The following is a 17,414-nucleotide window of genomic DNA, read 5'->3' on the forward strand; positions in this document are numbered from 1 at the left end:
GAGCTCCCCCATAGCCGAGACATTTGTGTTTGGTTGGTTAACTGCTAGCTGGGCCCAGCTCCCCATCTCACACCCAATTGCTTTTTTTTTTTTTATGTGGAGCATTTTTACAGTCTTTATTAAATTTGTTACATTATTGCTTCTGTCTTATGTTTTGTTTTTTTTTGGCCAAGATACGTATGGGATCTTAGCTCCTCAACCAGGGCTCAGGCCCACACCCCCACACCCCCTGCACTGGAAGGTGAAGTCTTAACCACTGGACCAGCAGGGAAGCCCTCCACATCCTGTTCTTAGCTGCTCCCAAAGTATGCTCCAGGAATCCTTGGTGGGTGGAGCCTTTTCAGGGGATCTGTGAAGTCAAAATCATTTTCTTGGTAATACTAGGATGCTATTTGCCTTCCTGCTGTCATCCTCTCAGGATTGCCTAGGGGAATTTCAAGGACGTATGATGGTGATGTGACTGCAAATTGAGTGAGGAGCAGCTTCAAGAATCTACCAGCTCAAAAAAAAAAAAAAAAAAAAAAAAGAATCTACCAGCTCATCTCATCAGCCAGATATTTACATTTGCAAAAATGTAAAGCCCATGCTACCCTTCCTCTCGCAATTTTTGGGGAAAATTTTTAACAAAAAATATGCCATTTATGTTAACATGTAAATCTATTATTGTTATTTCTAAATTCAGTTCAGTTCAGTTCAGTCACTCAGTCGTGTCCGACTCTTTGCGACACCATGAACCGCAGTATACCAGGCCTCCCTGTCCATCACCAACTCCTGGAGTTCACCCAAACTCATATCCATCGAGTTGCTGATGCCATCCAGCCATCTCATCCTCTGTCGTCCTCTTCTCCTCCTGCCCCCAATCCCTCCCAGCATCAGAGTCTTTTCTGAGTCAACTCTTTGCATAAGGTGCCCAAAGTATTGGAGTTTCAGCTTTAGCATCAGTCCTTCCGAAGAACACCCAGGACTGACCTCCTTTATTTATTTATTTTTTTTTGTTGTTTTTTTTTATTTTTTATTTTTTATTTATTTATTTATTTATTTTTTAAATTTTAAAATCTTTAATTCTTACATGCATTCCCAAACATGAACCCCCCTCCCACCTGACCTCCTTTAGAATGGACTGGTTGGATCTCCTTGCAGTCCACGGGACTCTCAAGAGTCTTCTCCAACACCACAGTTCAAAAGCATCAATTCTTCGATGCTCAGCTTTCTTCAAGTCCAACTCTCACATCCATACATGTCTACTGGAAAAACCATAGTCTTGACTAGACAGACCTTTGTTGGCAAAGTAATGTCTCTGCTTTTGAATATGCTATCTAGGTTGGTCATAACTTTCTTTCCAAGGAGTAAGGGTCTTTTAATTTCATGGCTGCAATAAATATTTAAAATAGGTCTTTTAATTTCTTATATAGTAAATAATCTATAGATATAATCACCCAAAACAAAAACTCTAGGGCCCTCAGAAGTTTTTAAGGGTAAAAATGAATCCTGAGACCAAAAACTTGGAGAATCACTGGCTCACACAACCTCTCAGTAAAGAAAGATCAAACAAATGAATGAACTTCTTGGTTTAGGCTGAGAGACTTTGCCATGGTGGTCTGGCTTCTGAGCTCTTCCCTGGCCTCCTCCATCCCCTGTCTGCCTCTTCTCGGTTCTAAATATGCCGACCTGCTTTCCTCGTGGCACCTTCATGGGCATCTAAAATTCCTTGTCCATCTCAGAAATTCTTGCTTGTCCATTACATTCATCGAATGGAACTCAGTTTGAACTCACCTCTCCCAGGACACCTTCCTTGATCTCACTGGTATTGCCTGTGATTTAGCGTCGCCTCCTATCTAGCTCTTCTGCACTCAGTTACCTCTACCTCAGTGTCCCCATTTCTGTTGCATTTGTTGGTATACAGATATGTCTTACCAGACTGAGCTTCTTGAGGGCAGAAACTAGATCTTACCTTTTTGTGTCCAGTGCCTGGTACATACTAGGAGGCACTTTCTAAAATATGTGTTGAATCAGTGAGTGATGCCTTGGAATTCAGAATAGGGACTTCCTTTCTTCTGATTTATCCTTGGACCAAAGTGCCTCTAAAGGGGGCATGGTTTCTGGCATCTGATTTGAGTCTTGAAATGTCAGGGTGACAACAGTGCTTCACCTTCACTCAGAAGTAATGTTTATTGAGCGCCTGCTGGGTGCTGGGGAATTTTGCTTGGTATCTTGTTTCAGGGGCACTGTGGTTCATTAGGCCATTGTGAGCTGGCTTGGGCTCTAATCACTTTTCATATGGCTTCTATGGGGATAACATGGTCTGGGAGCTAAGCTAAACTTCTGGGACTAATGCATTTGTATTATATATGCAGACTGTGAGGTTGTTGAAGTCAAAGATGGTGTGGTAGGTGTGTTGCTGGGTCCTGCTACCATGCTCTGTATGCAGTAGGTAGTAAATAGCTGGAATAATTTGTTCAATGGGCATAGTTAGTACTGGAAATAACAGTACAATGAGGGCTTCCCATTGGTGGTTTCATAGGTGATCATAAGTGGAGAGAGATTTCTATAGCTGGAGTGATCCAGGAAGTCTTCCCAGGAGAGGAGTCTTTGAGCTAAACTTTGGAGGATGGGTGTTAGCCCCTTTCATTTTTGTTATTTCCAAAAACACTTGGTCTCCTTTCCGTGGCTGCTGTGGGAGGCAGTGCCGGAGTCGTATGCCTTGATCAGGCTGGAGTGGGAAGGATATCTCTGTTCCCTGTAGGACCTACTCATGCAGAAGTGTGACATCTCCTGGCCAGGTGGGAAAGCAAGGGCGGACCCATGGAGAAGGACTCAGTAGCGGAAAATACTCTGGACTACCGTGGCCTGCTGACGGCTGGGGTTCTTGCGAGGGCTGTCTGGGCATGGGTTTCCGTGGGTTCCTGGAGCTCTGAAGGGATCCTAGGGCTTGTGGCCAAACATCTCCCTTTTTGAGCAGGGAAATTGAGGCCCAGAGAGGGGAAGGGACTTGCCCAAGGTCACATGGGAATTAGTGACAGAATTGGGATTAAAGTTTAGGGCTCCCCTCTCATCTGCCTCCCCCAACCCTCAGCACTCTTTGTAATATATAATGCTGCCTCTTTTCCCCTTTTTCCCTTTGACCTCTTTGGAGTCATAAGCCTTTGGAGTGGGGGACCTTTGGGTCCCCAGGGGTAAATCCTTTGCTGTCTCAGGGAAGAATGGGGGATGCCTGGCCCAGTTCCTGGTGGGCAGGTGTGGATTCTGGGACCTGAACTGGAGGCCATTGTTGAGGACAAAGTCCACTTGTCACCTCTGTGAGCCTGTGGCTGCTTTTAAAATGTCTGAGTGAAAGGGAGACTTGGGCCATCTGACTCACTCCTGCCTGCGTCCTGCAGCTGTGAGCGAGGAGCCTGTGCCATCTGGGACAGAGGACCAAGGAATAGGGACCAGCAGTGGTCTGGCACAGAATGTACTCCTGAGTGTACCCCAGCAGGAGGCACTGCCCCTGGGCTGAGACCTGGGGAGATAATCACCCAGGTGCCACGGTAATACAGCGCCAGGAGGTGGGCTCTGACTTTCCTGGTGCTGACCTGTGGACAGTGGAGAGGAGGGGGATCCAGAGAGGGAAGGGAAAAGGAAAACCAGGGAGAAGTGTCTGTTGGGTAGAGGTGATGTGTTCTTGGCTCTTCTTTGCCCCTTGGCTGTTTCTCTTTTCAGATTAACCAGATAAGTCATCTTGTTAGTATTATTTTTAAATGGAGGTTCCTGTGGGAAATCTGCTCTTATTCACCATAATGAATTAGGTCTGCCTCAGGTCTTGATAACGTAAGACACCTATCTTTCTGAGCACCTCCATTCTCTTTTTAATGCAAGTTTTCAGGACTGTATGTCATTTAATCTTGAAGCCTCAGAGTACTCTGGAGCGGGATCATTAGCTTCTTCTTTGGGTTTATAGGCATCTAAAGCAATAGCGTTTCTCAGATTCATTCCTCTGATAGGTCTGGCGGCTGGTCCCTGTGTTGGTGGAGCGTCCAGTGATGTGAGGTCAAAATCCTGTGTGGCCTCAGCTCCAATGGACCTGCTCTGATTTCCCAGGAGGAAGAGACTGCCAGGCCTCTTGTTTCAGAATATTTTCTCCGGCTGTTTGTTATACCATTCTCCATCTGCCTGCCCCTGAACGCTTCTCAGAGAGAGTCCGGGCTCCATCAGATCTTAACCTCCAGTGTTTCATTTGTTTATATTTGTTTGTGATTAGACATTCCACTCTGCTCCTGCTGGGTTGAGTAGCTGGGGCTTGCAAACCTCCCAGCGTAGCTCTTTCACAGCCTGGAATGTGCTGCGTGCTTGTGGGAGTCTTTTTATTATCATTATTATTATAGGAATGTGGAAGAGCATTTAGAGAGAGAAAGGGACAAGGCAGACCTCCAAAAAAACTTCACAGTATAGAGAACAGATATGTGTGTGGGTCTTTTATCTTTTTAATTTCATTTTTATTTTATATCAGAGTATAGTTGATTTGCAGTCTGGTGTTAGTTTCAGGTGTACAGCAAAGTGATTCAGTGAGATGTATATATACACATATATTCATTCTTTTTCAGATTCTTTTCCATTAGAAGTTATTTAAGAATATTGAGTAGAGTTCCTTGTGCTATAGTGGGTCCATGTTGATTATCTGTTTTACGTATAGTAATGTGTACATGCAGTCTTCCCACAGACACTTCCAGTAAAGAACGCTCCTGCCGATGCAGGAGACGTGAGAGACACAGGTTCAATTCCTGGGTCAGGAAGATCCCCTGGAAGAGGGCATGGCAGCCCACTCCAGTGTCCAGATTCTCCAGTGCCTGGAGAATCCCATGGACAGAGGAGCCTGGTGGGCTGCGATCCATAGAGTTGCAAAGAGTCGGACATGACTGAAGTGACTTAGCACGTGCGCAATGCACGAACGTGTATATGTTAATCCCAGACTCCTAATTTATCAGGCAGGAATGAGTGTTTGTAACTGTTGGTGACAGGAGGGTAGCAAAACAGGGTGTTAAGTTCACTTTGCTTCTTAGAGAGAAGGCCATGTTTCCCACCCCGGGCCAAGCTGGAGAGCCAAGCCTGGGAAATACTTCCAGAAGTTTCTCCCCGAATCTGTCTAGACAGCCATGGGAAAGCTTGAGGGAGGTGGAGACTACTGTTGTTAGAGAGGTCATGATAAAGATGATGTAAATAAAGAAGGAATAAACCAGGCCTATGGGCAGGAAAGCCTGGTAAAGGTGTGGATTTTCTCCCAAGGGATCTATAGATCCAATGTGATTCCAGTCAAACCTCAGGAGGTTTTTTCAAGGAACTTGATAAGATGATTCTGAAATACATACACAAGAGTCAAGGTCTAAGAATATCCAGGACGCTTCCGAAGAAGGCAGGAAGGAGGGGCGTGGCCTTGCAGATGCCTCAGTGGTATTATAAAACTGCAGTCACTACCGAAGGGAGGTTTGTTTAGAAACAGACTGACTGATGGGAGAGACTGGGAGCCAGAAAGAGACCTAGGCATGTGTAGAACCTCAGTGTATACAGAAGAGTTGTAGCAGATCCATGGGGACAAGAGGCCTAGTTAATAAGTGGTGCCTGTTGCATTCCAAACAAAAGCAGATTGTCAGAGAATGTCATGGACCAAGGGTTGCAGTTAACCAAGTTCTCTGCATGGATGTCAAGTTTTTTTTGTTTTGTGTTTTAGGAAGAAGTTCAGGGTCAAGGCAGAGTTGACAGCAGAGTATCGGTGACAAAGACCAGGGACCGGCTCTTTTGCTGGCAGCGGCAGTCTGCTGCTGCTTCCTCCAGGGCTGGCTTTGTCTTGGGCTTGAGAGGAACCTTATTCCTCCAGCACAGACTGCCTGAATTTAGCGCTGGGGCCAGGCCAATGGCACCAAGTCCAGGGCCCCAGAGCTTAGAATACTGCCCTGTCCTTCTGGAGGTGGGTCTGGCCCCTCCTGGGAGACAGAATGAGCCCCAGATCAGTTTGGGTTGGGAGCTCTGGATCTGGTCTGTCCTGCTGTTCGTAGTGGCAAGAGAAGTGGGGTGGCAGGAGCTGAGCTTTCTTGGGGAAAGTGAGAGAAGAGATTACTTTCTCTTGGATGAAAGTCATTGAATATAAACTTCCTCTAGCCAGTGGTAGGATGATTAGGGCACATGACTCTTTGATAAGGATGGTCTCTACCATCAGAAAGGAGCAAGGCAGGAATGGTAAGGGGCAGCATCCAAGTGACCACCAACTACCCCTGTCACATCTAAACTATCTTAAATGAAGTAAAATGAAAACTTTGGGCTTCCCTGCTGACTCAGTGGTACAGAATCTGCCTACCAATGCAGGAGACACAGGTTCAGTCCCAGGGTTGGGAAAATCTCCTGGAGAAGGAAATGGCAATCCACTCCAGTATTCTTGCCTGAAAAATCTCATGGACAGAGGATCCCGGGAGGCTATAGTCCGTGGAGTCACAAAAGAGTTGGACATGACTTAGCAACTAACCAATAACAACAAAATGAAAAATTCAGCTTTTCAGGCACACAAGCCGTGTTTCAAGAGCTTGCTATTTCCATATGGCTAGTGACTGACCACACTGGATGTTGCCACCATCATAGAAGATTCTGTTGGGAGCACTGCTCTGCTACCGGCACCTTTGTGTTTTGCAGAGACATTTCGGACCCATTCTCTCCCAGATCAAAGTGAAAGGCCTGTCTGGTAGATTTAGTGGCAGGCAGACAAGTTTGGGCTGTGCATCCTGACTCCGCCTCTTATAAGCTCTGTGTCACTTAACCTCACTGAGTCTGGTCTTTAAAAGCAATTAGCTGTTTCTTAGACGTGCCAGGGTGTGTGACAGTCAGGGAGATGCTGGTATGGCACTTTGTAGGCTGTTGGTGCCACGTAATCACTCTGTACATGGGAGCGGGCATTACTATTTTACAAGTGAAAAGTGAGGCTCAGAGAGGCAAAGTGACATGGCCAAAGCCTCTGAACTAATAAATGAAGGCCCAGAATGCCAACTCCCATCTCTTATTTTACCTCCATCCAGCCCCAATCTGTGCAGGACAGACACTGGTAGAGTGTGCTGAGCAGGAGCACACACCTGCAGGGTGGGCTCAGCCCTGGGCCAGGCAGGATAAGTCTGGGACCAAAGGGCTGGTGGGTATGAGGTCCAGGACTTCCTGGATGGATGCAGGGGCCCTGCTAGCCCCACCTTATTTAAAATCTCTTTCAGGCCTTGGAGTTTATCCTTTTAAGCTCAAACTTTACAAAAGTGCTTTGTTTGGGCCATATAGAGCCTTGCAGCCTTTGAGCGCCCCTTAGGTGGTTTCAATGTGGATCAGTTATTGGAGACTTCAAGAAAACACTGGCTCCTCCAGGAAGCTCATCCTGATTTTCTGAAATTTCCTTTCGCCCCCACAATTTTGTTCAAATTCCCAGAGTCTTCCCCATGGGAGAGATTCAGCATGCTTCCCCTAGATCTGAGATTCTTCCTCTTTTTTTGTGCCAGGAACATTTCAGTTGAAGGATAATGATAGTAAAGTTTGGCTTTTTTCTCCATCCCCAGTTCAGAGATCCCTGAATCCCATCCATCAGGCCATAGAGATCATTTCAAGACTCTCAACCTGTCTTCCCCCAGACTTAGCCCATGTACAGTCTTGTGACCCCTTGTGACCATCAGGGTCTGGGACACAGTAGGTGCCTGGCATGTGCCTTTGGGGGTAAAGGTAGGCCTTGTGGGTCCCCTCTGAGTGCAGACCTGCCCCAGCTGGGGGTGAGCCAGCCGGAACCAGATGCTTCCTGAAGGAGGAGGCAGTGCAGGTGCTGGAAGGCCTCACATGCTTGCCAGCAGCAGCATGAAGCTGGGCCTCAGCTTGCAGAGGAGGAAGACAGTTCCCAGGCTGCAGGGCTCAGAGGGGACTTCAGGCCTGGTTCACAGTGGGCAACAGGCTCCCATGCAGCCTTTTGAAGATGCCACGTGGCTTGTGGCAAAATCTGGGGCTCTTAGCCTGGCCCATGGACTTTTTCCTTCTCTGGCCCCAAATGGGCATGGCCGTGTGCCCCTCACCCCCAGCCAATTTTAGCTGAAGCTGTCCTGCTTGACAGATGGGCCATTTGCTTCCTGTGCTGGAGCTGAGTGGCTGGGTGCCCAAAGAGAGACTATAATTAGCAGAGAAAAGGGGATGGGATTGCACACTAGCATTGACAGTTAATTTTATACTCACAGGGAAACATAAACTAATGTTCTCAGAGATGTAAATATCACTTGGAAATCATGAAGTTCCTGGGAAGGGTATGTCAGCCTCTCCCCATGCCTGCTGCTCCTGGAACCCTTGAATAAGGAGCCTAGATCTGCTTGTGCTGTGTGTAGCGCCACCTCAGGGGCTACCCGGTGGCTTCTGGAAGGACTGAGGTGGCAGCACCCCTGGCTGGACCAGGAGAGATGAGCCTGTGATGGCTCAGTACACAGTGGTGCAGGAGCTCAGAGGTTTGGGTCTGCACTAGAAAGCTGCAGTAGCTTTTTATGGCTTTAGTGGTCTGGAAATGCTGCAAGGCTGACTCGCAAGGAAAATGTGATCTTTTGTAACAGGAGGGAGATCAGACCAAAGAAAGTTTTGTTTCCTGCCAGGAAGGCCGTTCTGGAGTGGGTCCCGGGGCTCTGGAGAGCTTATAAAAATAGAAGAAGCCACTGACTGCCTTTACAAAGAGGGCTGGGGTCAATTCTGCTCAGAATGCAGGCCTACAACAGCTTGGTGTTTTGGGGATGGTTTCCAAAGCAGGGTACCTGAACCCAGAAGCATAGCGTCAGATGGGAAGGAGGAGGGACAGCCTAGGATGGTGGTTAGATGTTGCTTTTTTATCTAAACAAACAAACAAAAATACTGAAACACAGAAGTCTCAAAAGTATGTGGAATCAATCCTGAAAATATTAAGGTGTTATCTTGTTGTTTCAGTGACAACATGCAAATTACAGTTTTCACCAAGATAGAGGATAAAACGCCACTTCTGTTGCCTGAGGCACACCGTGTCCTTGCATATTGATTGCACGCCCTGCCTGGGCTCTGATGATGTGGGGTTCTTCTTTAACCGTCAACCCTGGCTCTAGGGCTGAAGGATCTCTGGGTCCTGTGTCTGGTTCAGGGTTGCTGCTGCTGCTAAGTCGCTTCAGTTGTGTCCGACTCTGTGCGATCCCATAGACGGCAGCCCACGAGGCTCCCCCATCCCTGGGATTCTCCAGGCAAGAACACTGGAGTGGGTTGCCATTTCCTTCTCCAATGCATGAAAGTGAAAAGTGAAAGTGAAGTCGCTCCGTCGTGTCCAACTCTTCATGACCCCATGAACTGCAGCCTACCAGGCTCCTCCGTCCACGGGATTTTCCAGGCAAGAGTACTGGCTTGGGGTGCCATTGTTCAGGGTTAGAGTTGAGTAATTCCTTGTAAGTGCACTAATAAGGAAGGGGAGGATTTGGCTCTTTAAAACTTCTTGCCCTTGTTCTCAGAGGACCCGCAGGGCTTAGGCTGGCCTTGAACAATGATTTCACCATGTCCTGGGTTTTGGAGTATGAACTGACCAAATAACTTTGGTTAATATTTTTCTATCAAAAGTAGATTTTATTTCTTGTGGTCCTCATTTTCCTATAGAGGGCCTTGTGTTTGTGTCTCCTAACTTTTTAAATTTAAATTAAAAAATTTATCCAGCTGAGTGATTTGGATGACATCATTTCACTCATGGTTTTCCCGACATGGCCAACTTGTTAATAAGCAGTTCACGGCCAAGTTTGTCAATGCCTTTAGCACCTCTTGGCCTGTGTGTGCTGGGAAGGCATTCCTTTTAGACCTGGGGAGTAGGTATCAGTAATCCCAGATTATCCTTTCAAACTAAGGAGAATGGCAGTTAGCAGTGACATAGAGCAGAGCCCTGGACCGGAGGAGATGGCTTCCCGGTAACCCTCTGTTATCCGATGTTTCCAAGTAAGTAAGTTTGGTCTGCTTGACTTTTGGCATCCCTACCACTTGCAGAGCTTAGGGGAAGCAGGTACTTCCCTTTGCCCAGAACAGTCTTGGCGCTCTTTAGAAGGCCGTTGAGGAGATCTACTTTGAGGGCACATTGTATAATAGCCATTTTAAGCTGGAGGTAGACCAGGAGTAACTGGAGGAGCCACCACCTCCTTGGTGTTCAGGATGTTGACTCTAGGGTGGCTGTGCTCATGGCGTATCTTGCCTGTATCTTGTCTGTATTATCCCTCATTTCCTTTACTTAGACCTTCACTGACAGCACCATGGCTTCTGACTCCTCTCCCACACTGCCTCCTGCTCTGTGGAGAAGTCCAGTGTATCTGCTCTTGGGAATGTGTGGCCTGGAATGCCAGAATCATTGGACAGGCAGAATGCTGGGTAGACAGCGCTGGACTCAAACCCAAGCAGGGATCTACTGGGAAGCCTGGCTTGCATCTGTTCAACAGACATTGATTGTAAATGCCTGTTGTGCTTCCTTAATGTCAGGGCTGTTCTGGTGCTGGGGATGCCTTAAACAGTTGAAAAATTCCCCCTAGCATGGAGCTTATGTTCTTGTGGGGAAGACAAACAGTTAAAAGAGAAAACAAAAAATGTAGTACATTTACTACTTGTCAGTGCAAAGGAAAAATAAATCAGGAAATTGGGATTGAGAGTTTCAGGGAGAGAATTTTCTGTGTTTAAACAAGATGACCCCGAAGGCCTCACTGAGCAGGTGAGAAGTGAGCAAAGATGAGTAGGAGGTGAGGGCGGGAGCCGTAGTGCCATTTGGAGATCAGGAGAAAGCACATTCCAGGCAGTGGGAACAGCCTGTGCAAAGGCGCCTAGCTGGTGCACTCGTGTGTTTGGCCGGCAGTGAGGGGCCCAGTGCAGTTAAAGCAGAGTGAGGAAGTGGGGGGAGTGAGAAGTGAGCTCAGCCAGGCTGTGTGGACTGTGATTCGGGTTGTGGCTTTTACTCTCAGGGCACAGAGAACCAGCTTGTCCTGAGTAGATTTTGCTTGGTCAACTCTGGTAGGAAGAACAGGCTGAAGGGGGCCAGTTAGAACACTATTGTGAATCCCAGGGTGATGGGGCAATGCAGTCCCAGACATGTCTGAGGGTTTGGGGTGACAGCCGCCGATAGGGTTCCTTGAAGATTTAGTATGAGACTTTGCCAGCTGAGAGCAGGAAGGGGTCCTCCAAGAACTTTTTTGCCTCATTTTTCCTAATGGGGTGTTACAGTGGTCACCTTTCCACTGTTAGGAAAATTGACGAGGAGGAATTTGACTTAAAAATCTCTTCAAAATCCCTCCTGCTCCAACTTTCAGTTTTCCTGATGATCATTCTGAAGATAAATCCCACTGAGTGCACTGCCCGTCCCCCTGAGCAGGTCTGAAATTTCCTTTGGTGTTCTGCCTGTGTAAGACACACCCCAGGGCCCCATGCTTTCAGGTTCATAGTGTTTCCACTGTCCTTATCTCACTAAAGCCTTGCAAAAACCCTTGGGTGAACAGGGCAGAAATGATAGTCTTCATACCCATTTTTCAGATGAGAACACAGACTCGTGTGGTCCAATGCTTGTCCAAAGCCCAGGGTTAGCAAGTGGCAGAGCTGGGACTGCGGCCCAGGTTCTCTGATCCTCTAGGCAGTGGCATTTCCCCTGACTCACCAGTACTTCCCACCAAAGCAGCATTTCCTAATAGGGTCTGTGTTAATTTACTAGGGCTGCCGTAATAGAGTACCACAGACTGGGCGGCTTAAGCAACAGAGGTTTAAGCCTCAGTTCTGGAGGCTGGATGTCCAAGATGAAGGTGTGGGCAGAGTTGGTTTTCTCGGAGCCCTTCTCTTTGGCTTTGCCAATGACTGTCTTCTCTGTGTGTCTTCACGTGGTCTTCTCTCAGTGTGTCTGTGTCCTAATCTCCTCTTATGAACATTCATAGTGGATTCAACCCGAGTCGTAAGACCTCATTTTAACTTCATTACCTCTTTTAAGCCTCAGTTTCCAAGTACAGTCCCATTCTGAGGTTCTGGGGGTTAGGACTTCAGCTTGTGAATTTTGGGAACACAGTTCAGCCCATAACAGGTTGCCTCACATCTGGTGACCTGGGGTGACCCCTCCAACGGCAGGCACCAGAACCCTCCCTTGAGTCCTTTGTAGGAGAATCAAGCAACTACAGTCCTTTTCCTCTCTCACTGCTTGTTTTCTTGCTGCAGCTGATCGGGGGCCTGGTCCTGTCTGTGGGGATCTATGCAGAGGTCGAGAGGCAGAAATACAAAACCCTGGAAAGCGCCTTTCTGGCCCCGGCCATCATCCTCATCCTCCTGGGGGTCATCATGTTCATCGTGTCCTTCATCGGTGTCCTGGCTTCCCTCCGTGACAACCTGTGTCTCCTCCAAGCAGTGAGTTGGCCCCAGGCACCCATCAGCTGGTGGGGCAGGGGGTGTGATCCTTGGAGTCCCTGGGAGAGCTGAGAGACCCACCCCTGGGCCCTCGGGCAGCCCAGTTAATCAGTCCTTGTCTCAAACCAGCTCTACTGGAGGGTTTTGTGGGTCAGCCTGTCCATATTGGCCCAAGAAGGCTCAGCTTCCTCCACTTCTGCTTAGAAAGGCTGATTCAAAAACTGTTCTTAAACCTCATGTTGGTCTGGTCTGTCTGTTGGAAGTGGGAGAAGGTACGCTCAGATGAGAGCAAGCAAAACCAAGAGAAGTTGTTGTTGGTGACTCATTAGCTCATATAACCAGCAAGTCCACCCTAGGTCCAGGGGTTTAGCTGACGCTCTGGGCTTTCTCTCTCTTGCCACCTCCCAGCTGGATGCTAGCTGCTGTCCTCAGGTTCTCTTTGCGATGGTCACCAGCAGCCTTAGGCCAACAGTCCTTATAGCTCAGGGTCCTGGGGAGTCTTTCCTGGTAACTCTGGCCAAGATCCTAGGACTTTGATGGGACTGCTTGGCCAAGTGCCTGCCCTGGGGTCACGGATAGGGTCAGCCTCCCTGCCCCCTTACTGTGGGGTGAGGGATGGCTTCTCAACACAGGGGGTGCCGGATAGGAGATCTGTTTACTCTGTACCCACATGTGTGTGTGACCTCATTGTTCCCCTCACCCGGGAAGCCCCTAAAAGCCCCTGTGAGTGTGGTCTCAGTGATCCTTCCTGAGGCTGGAAGTTGTTGACATTAGTTTGGACAATGCTTGTTTCTGTGCTAAAGAGTAGTGTATATATTCAGCCTGAGACAGCCCCTCATCTGCCCTTGGGGTCTGGGAAATCACTTTGCAGGGGCTTTGCTGGCAGAGCTGGAAACACTGCTCTAACCTGCTTGTCAAGACAGGCCTTCCCCTCTGGGTCAGCCAGAGGAGGACCAGCGGCTGCTCAAGGTGTGGGCTTGGGGGAGGGGATTGTGTTTTTTCACCCAGACCCCACTGAGGACTTCTGCGACAAACCTCGATAACAGTCTGGCTGGGACAGCTGAGTCACTCTTCCTCATCACAGGCTCCAGCGACGGGCTTTCTTGGGAATGTCTGTCCACATCCTGTGCCTCACAGGAGGAAGGGGTGAAAGGCCCAGGAACCCTAAGAGCTCTGACAAAGATGATTTTCTTACTGTGCTTGACCTTGAAGCAGATGGCACTTCCCTTCCCCTCTCAGTGACTCACTGAACTTTGTTTTGCAGTTCATGTACATCCTTGGGATTTGCCTCATAATTGAGCTCATTGGTGGCGTGGTGGCCTTGATCTTCCGGAACCAGGTGGGCCTCTGGCACATTTACCAGTCCCGTGTATGCTGGGCACCCGCTCTGTGTGCGCCCTGTTGCAAACTGGGAGTGCAGCGGAGAGTGGGGCAGATAATCCCTCCTGTGTCTATTGGGCTGGGGAGACAGGCACTGAACAGGTAGCCCAGAAAACAAGAGAACAAAACAGGCTGATGGCAGAGTGCCTGGGGTGGAGGTGGGGAGGACGCTGATGAGAAGGAGCCGACCTGCTGAGGCTCAGGGGGACAGAGGGAACCACTGAGGCAGAAGGGAGCTTGGTGGGTTTGTGCACAGTGTGGAGGCTGCTTGGCTGAAGGTGAGTGATGGGAAGTGGGTAGAAGGTGAAGCTGGAAGGACTGGCCAGGGCAGATCATGTAAGGCCTTGGAATTTTTTTAAAAGGCAGTGGGAGCCTGTGGAGAGTTTTATGCTGGGAAGTGATGTGATCTGATTCACGTTTTACTTGCTGCTGAATGGAGAATGGCCAGTAGGGACACTAGCCGTGGGTGAGCCTTAACCACGGGCGTGTCTTAGCCTTGGAATCCAAGGGTCTTCTTCCTGTTTCATGAGTACCAGGAAAGGGGAGGGGAGATTCCCGTCACACTGATGGAGTCACTGAGGCGCAGAGAGGTTAAGAAGCCCTCCTAAGAGTACATAGCAAGAGGGAGGCAGCTCAGGGATGCTTTCCAATTTCTTTTCATTTCTTTTTTCCTCCTCTGCCCCAGCCTTATTGAGGAATAATTGACAAATAAAATTATGTTTAAACTCTACAATGTGATGATTTGATATATGCATACATTGTGAAAGGATTACCATAATCAAGTTAATAATACATCCATCACCTTGGATAGTTAACTTTGGGGGAGGGCTAAGATGTTAATATTTATGATCTATTCTCTAAGCAAATTTCAAATGTATAATACTGTATTATTAACTATAGTCCTCATACTGTTCATTAGATCCTCAGAACTTATTCATCTTGTAACTGAAAATTTATACCACTGACCAACATCTTCCTGTTTCCCCCACCTCCTATCCCCCAACAACCACTTTTCTACTCTCTGGGTCTATGAGTTTGACTCTTTTTTAGATTTCAAATGTAAGTGGCCCCATATAAGAAGTGTTTGCTTCTCTCTCTCACTTATTTCTCTTAGCATAATACCCTCAAGAGTCACCCATGTTGTTCTAAGTGGCAGTTTTCCCTATTTTTCATGGCTGAATAATATTCTATTATATATATATACATTCTGTATACACAAACAGTGGAATATCTGTATCTATCTCACATCTTGATCCATTCATCTGGCAAACAGACAGGTTGTTTCCATATCTTGGCAATTGTGAGTAATGTCGCGATGAACGTGAGAGTTCTTTTCACGGCAGATGACTCTTTGAGATAGTAATTTCATTTCCTTTGGCTATGAGTGGGATTGTACCACACATGGTAGTTCTATTTTTAATTTTTTGAGAAAGCATCATACAGTTTTCCATAGTGATTGTACCAATTTTACACTCCCAGCAACAGTGTACAAAGGTTCCCTTTTTGCCTCACCCACATTTGTCTCCTGTCTTTTAATAATGGACATTCTAACAGGAGTGAGATTATATCTCTTTATGGCTTTAGTTTGCATTTCCCTGATGTTTAGAGATGTTGAGCATTTTTTCATATACTTGTTGTTCATTTGTATGTCTTCTTTGAAAAACTATCTATTCAGGTTCTCTGCCCATTTTTTAATTAAATTACAGCTGATGCTTGAACAACATGGGTTTGAACACTGTATATCCACTTATACACAGATTTTTTCAATAAATATAGTATCTGCATTTCATTTTACAGATCTTTAAATCAATCAAGTGTGAGAAATGTTTATGTTCATATTACAGAACTTTAAATCAACTAAGTGTGAGAAATGTTTATGTTCAGTTAGAGATCACAGTGCTGCTGCTGCTGCTGCTAAGTTGCTTCAGTTGTGTCCGACTCTGTGCAACCCCATAGACAGCAGCCCACCAGGCTCCCCCGTCCCTGGGATTCTCCAGGCAAGAACACTGGAGTGGGTTGCCATTTCCTTCTCCAATGCATGAAGGTGAAAAGAGAAAGTGAAGTCACTCAGTCATGTCTGACTCTTAGCGACCCCATGGACTGCAGCCTACCAGGCTCCTCCGTCCATGGGATTTTCCAGGCAAGAGTACTGGAGTGCGGTGCCATTGCCTTCTCCGAGAGATCACAATATGTGGAGTCAAAAGGACTAGGGTTTGAGTCCTGATTCTATTTAAACTGTGTTTTAGCTTCCTGCCCTTCAGTGAGTTATTTATCAATTCCTTTGTTCAGAGGCAGTATGCAGATTCTCAACTGTATTGGGGGTTGGCACCCCTAATCCCTGCATTGTTCAAAGGTCAACTGTATTTTTCTTTTTTTTTTTTTTTGCTATTTTGCAACTGTAGTGGTTCCATATATATTTTGGGTATTAACCCTTTTCAGATATATTGTTTACAGTTCAGTTCAGTTCAGTCGCTCAGTCATGTCCGACTCTTTGCGACCCCATGAATCGCAGCACACCAGGCCTCCCTGTCTATCACCAACTCCCGGAGTTCATTCAGATTCACGTTCATCGAGTCAGTGATGCCATCCAGCCATCTCATCCTCTGTCGTCCCCTTCTCCTCCTGCCCCCAATCCTTCCCAGCATCAAAGTCTTTTCCAATGAGTCAACTCTTCGCATGAGGTGGCCAAAGTACTGGAGTTTCAGCTTCAGCATTATTCCTTCCAAAGAAATCCCAGGGTTGATCTCCTTTAGGATGGACTGGTTGGATCTCCTTGCAGTCCAAGGGACTCTCAAGAGTCTTCTCCAATACCACAGTTCAAAAGCATCAATTCTTCAGCGCTCAGCTTTCTTCACAGTCCAACTCTCACATCCATACATGACCACAGGAGAAACCATAGCCTTGACTAGACGGACCTTAGTCGGCAAAGTAATGTCTCTGCTTTTGAACATGCTATCTGGGTTGGTCATAACTTTTCTTCCAAGGAGTAAGCGTCTTTTAATTTCATGGCTGCAGTCACCATCTGCAATGATTTTGGAGCCCCCCAAAATAAAGTCTGACACTGTTTCCACTGTTTCCCCATCTATTTCCCATGAAGTGATGGGACTGAATGCCATGATTTTCGTTTTCTGAATGTTGAGCTTTAAGCCAACTTTTTCACTCTCCTCTTTCACTTTAATTAAGATGCTTTTTAGTTCCTCTTCACTTTCTGCCATAAGGATGGCGTTTACAGTTATGTTCTCCCAATTCATAGCTTACCTTTTAACTTTTTCCATAGTTTACTTTTTAGCAGAAATGTTTTAGTTTAACATAGTCCCACTTATTTTTTTTTTTTGCTATAGGCAACATTGCCTATATATTTGATGTCAGATCCAAGAAATCATTGCCAAGAACAATACCAAGGAGTTTTTTCCTATATTTCCTTTAGGAGTTAGTTCTACTTGAGGTCTTCTGCTACATTTAAGTCTTAACTCATTTTGAGTTGTTTTCTGTCTATGATATAAGGATCCAGTTTCATTCTTTAGCATGTGGATTTGCAGTTTTCTCAACATTATTTATTAAAGAGAGTTGGCATCTTTGTTGGGAATTAGTTGACCATATATGTTGGCTTTATTTCCAGACTCCCTTTTCTGTACCATTGATCTATGTGTCTATTT

The 17,414-nt window shown here is 46.8% G+C and overlaps 1 protein-coding gene across 9 annotated transcripts in view; it reads left to right on the forward strand.

Moving 5' to 3' along the window:
* TSPAN15 (tetraspanin 15) overlaps positions 1-17,414 on the forward strand; it is a 90,427-nt gene that overhangs the window by 54,675 nt on the left and 18,338 nt on the right. For 7 of the 9 annotated variants that reach the window (XM_069571965.1, XM_069571963.1, XM_069571961.1 and 4 more), the window contains 2 exons: positions 12,193-12,378; positions 13,643-13,717. The exons of 1 other annotated variant lie outside the window; for it this stretch is intronic. In XM_069571965.1, coding sequence (XP_069428066.1) covers positions 12,193-12,378; positions 13,643-13,717 — 261 coding nt within the window. Of the gene's footprint in view, positions 1-12,105; positions 12,379-13,642; positions 13,718-17,414 lie in introns of all 9 variants that reach the window. One more of the 9 variants, XM_069571959.1, reaches the window with a different exon arrangement.

This window comes from Ovis canadensis, chromosome 25 (assembly GCF_042477335.2).
Source record: "Ovis canadensis isolate MfBH-ARS-UI-01 breed Bighorn chromosome 25, ARS-UI_OviCan_v2, whole genome shotgun sequence".
NCBI lineage: Eukaryota > Metazoa > Chordata > Mammalia > Artiodactyla > Bovidae > Ovis > Ovis canadensis.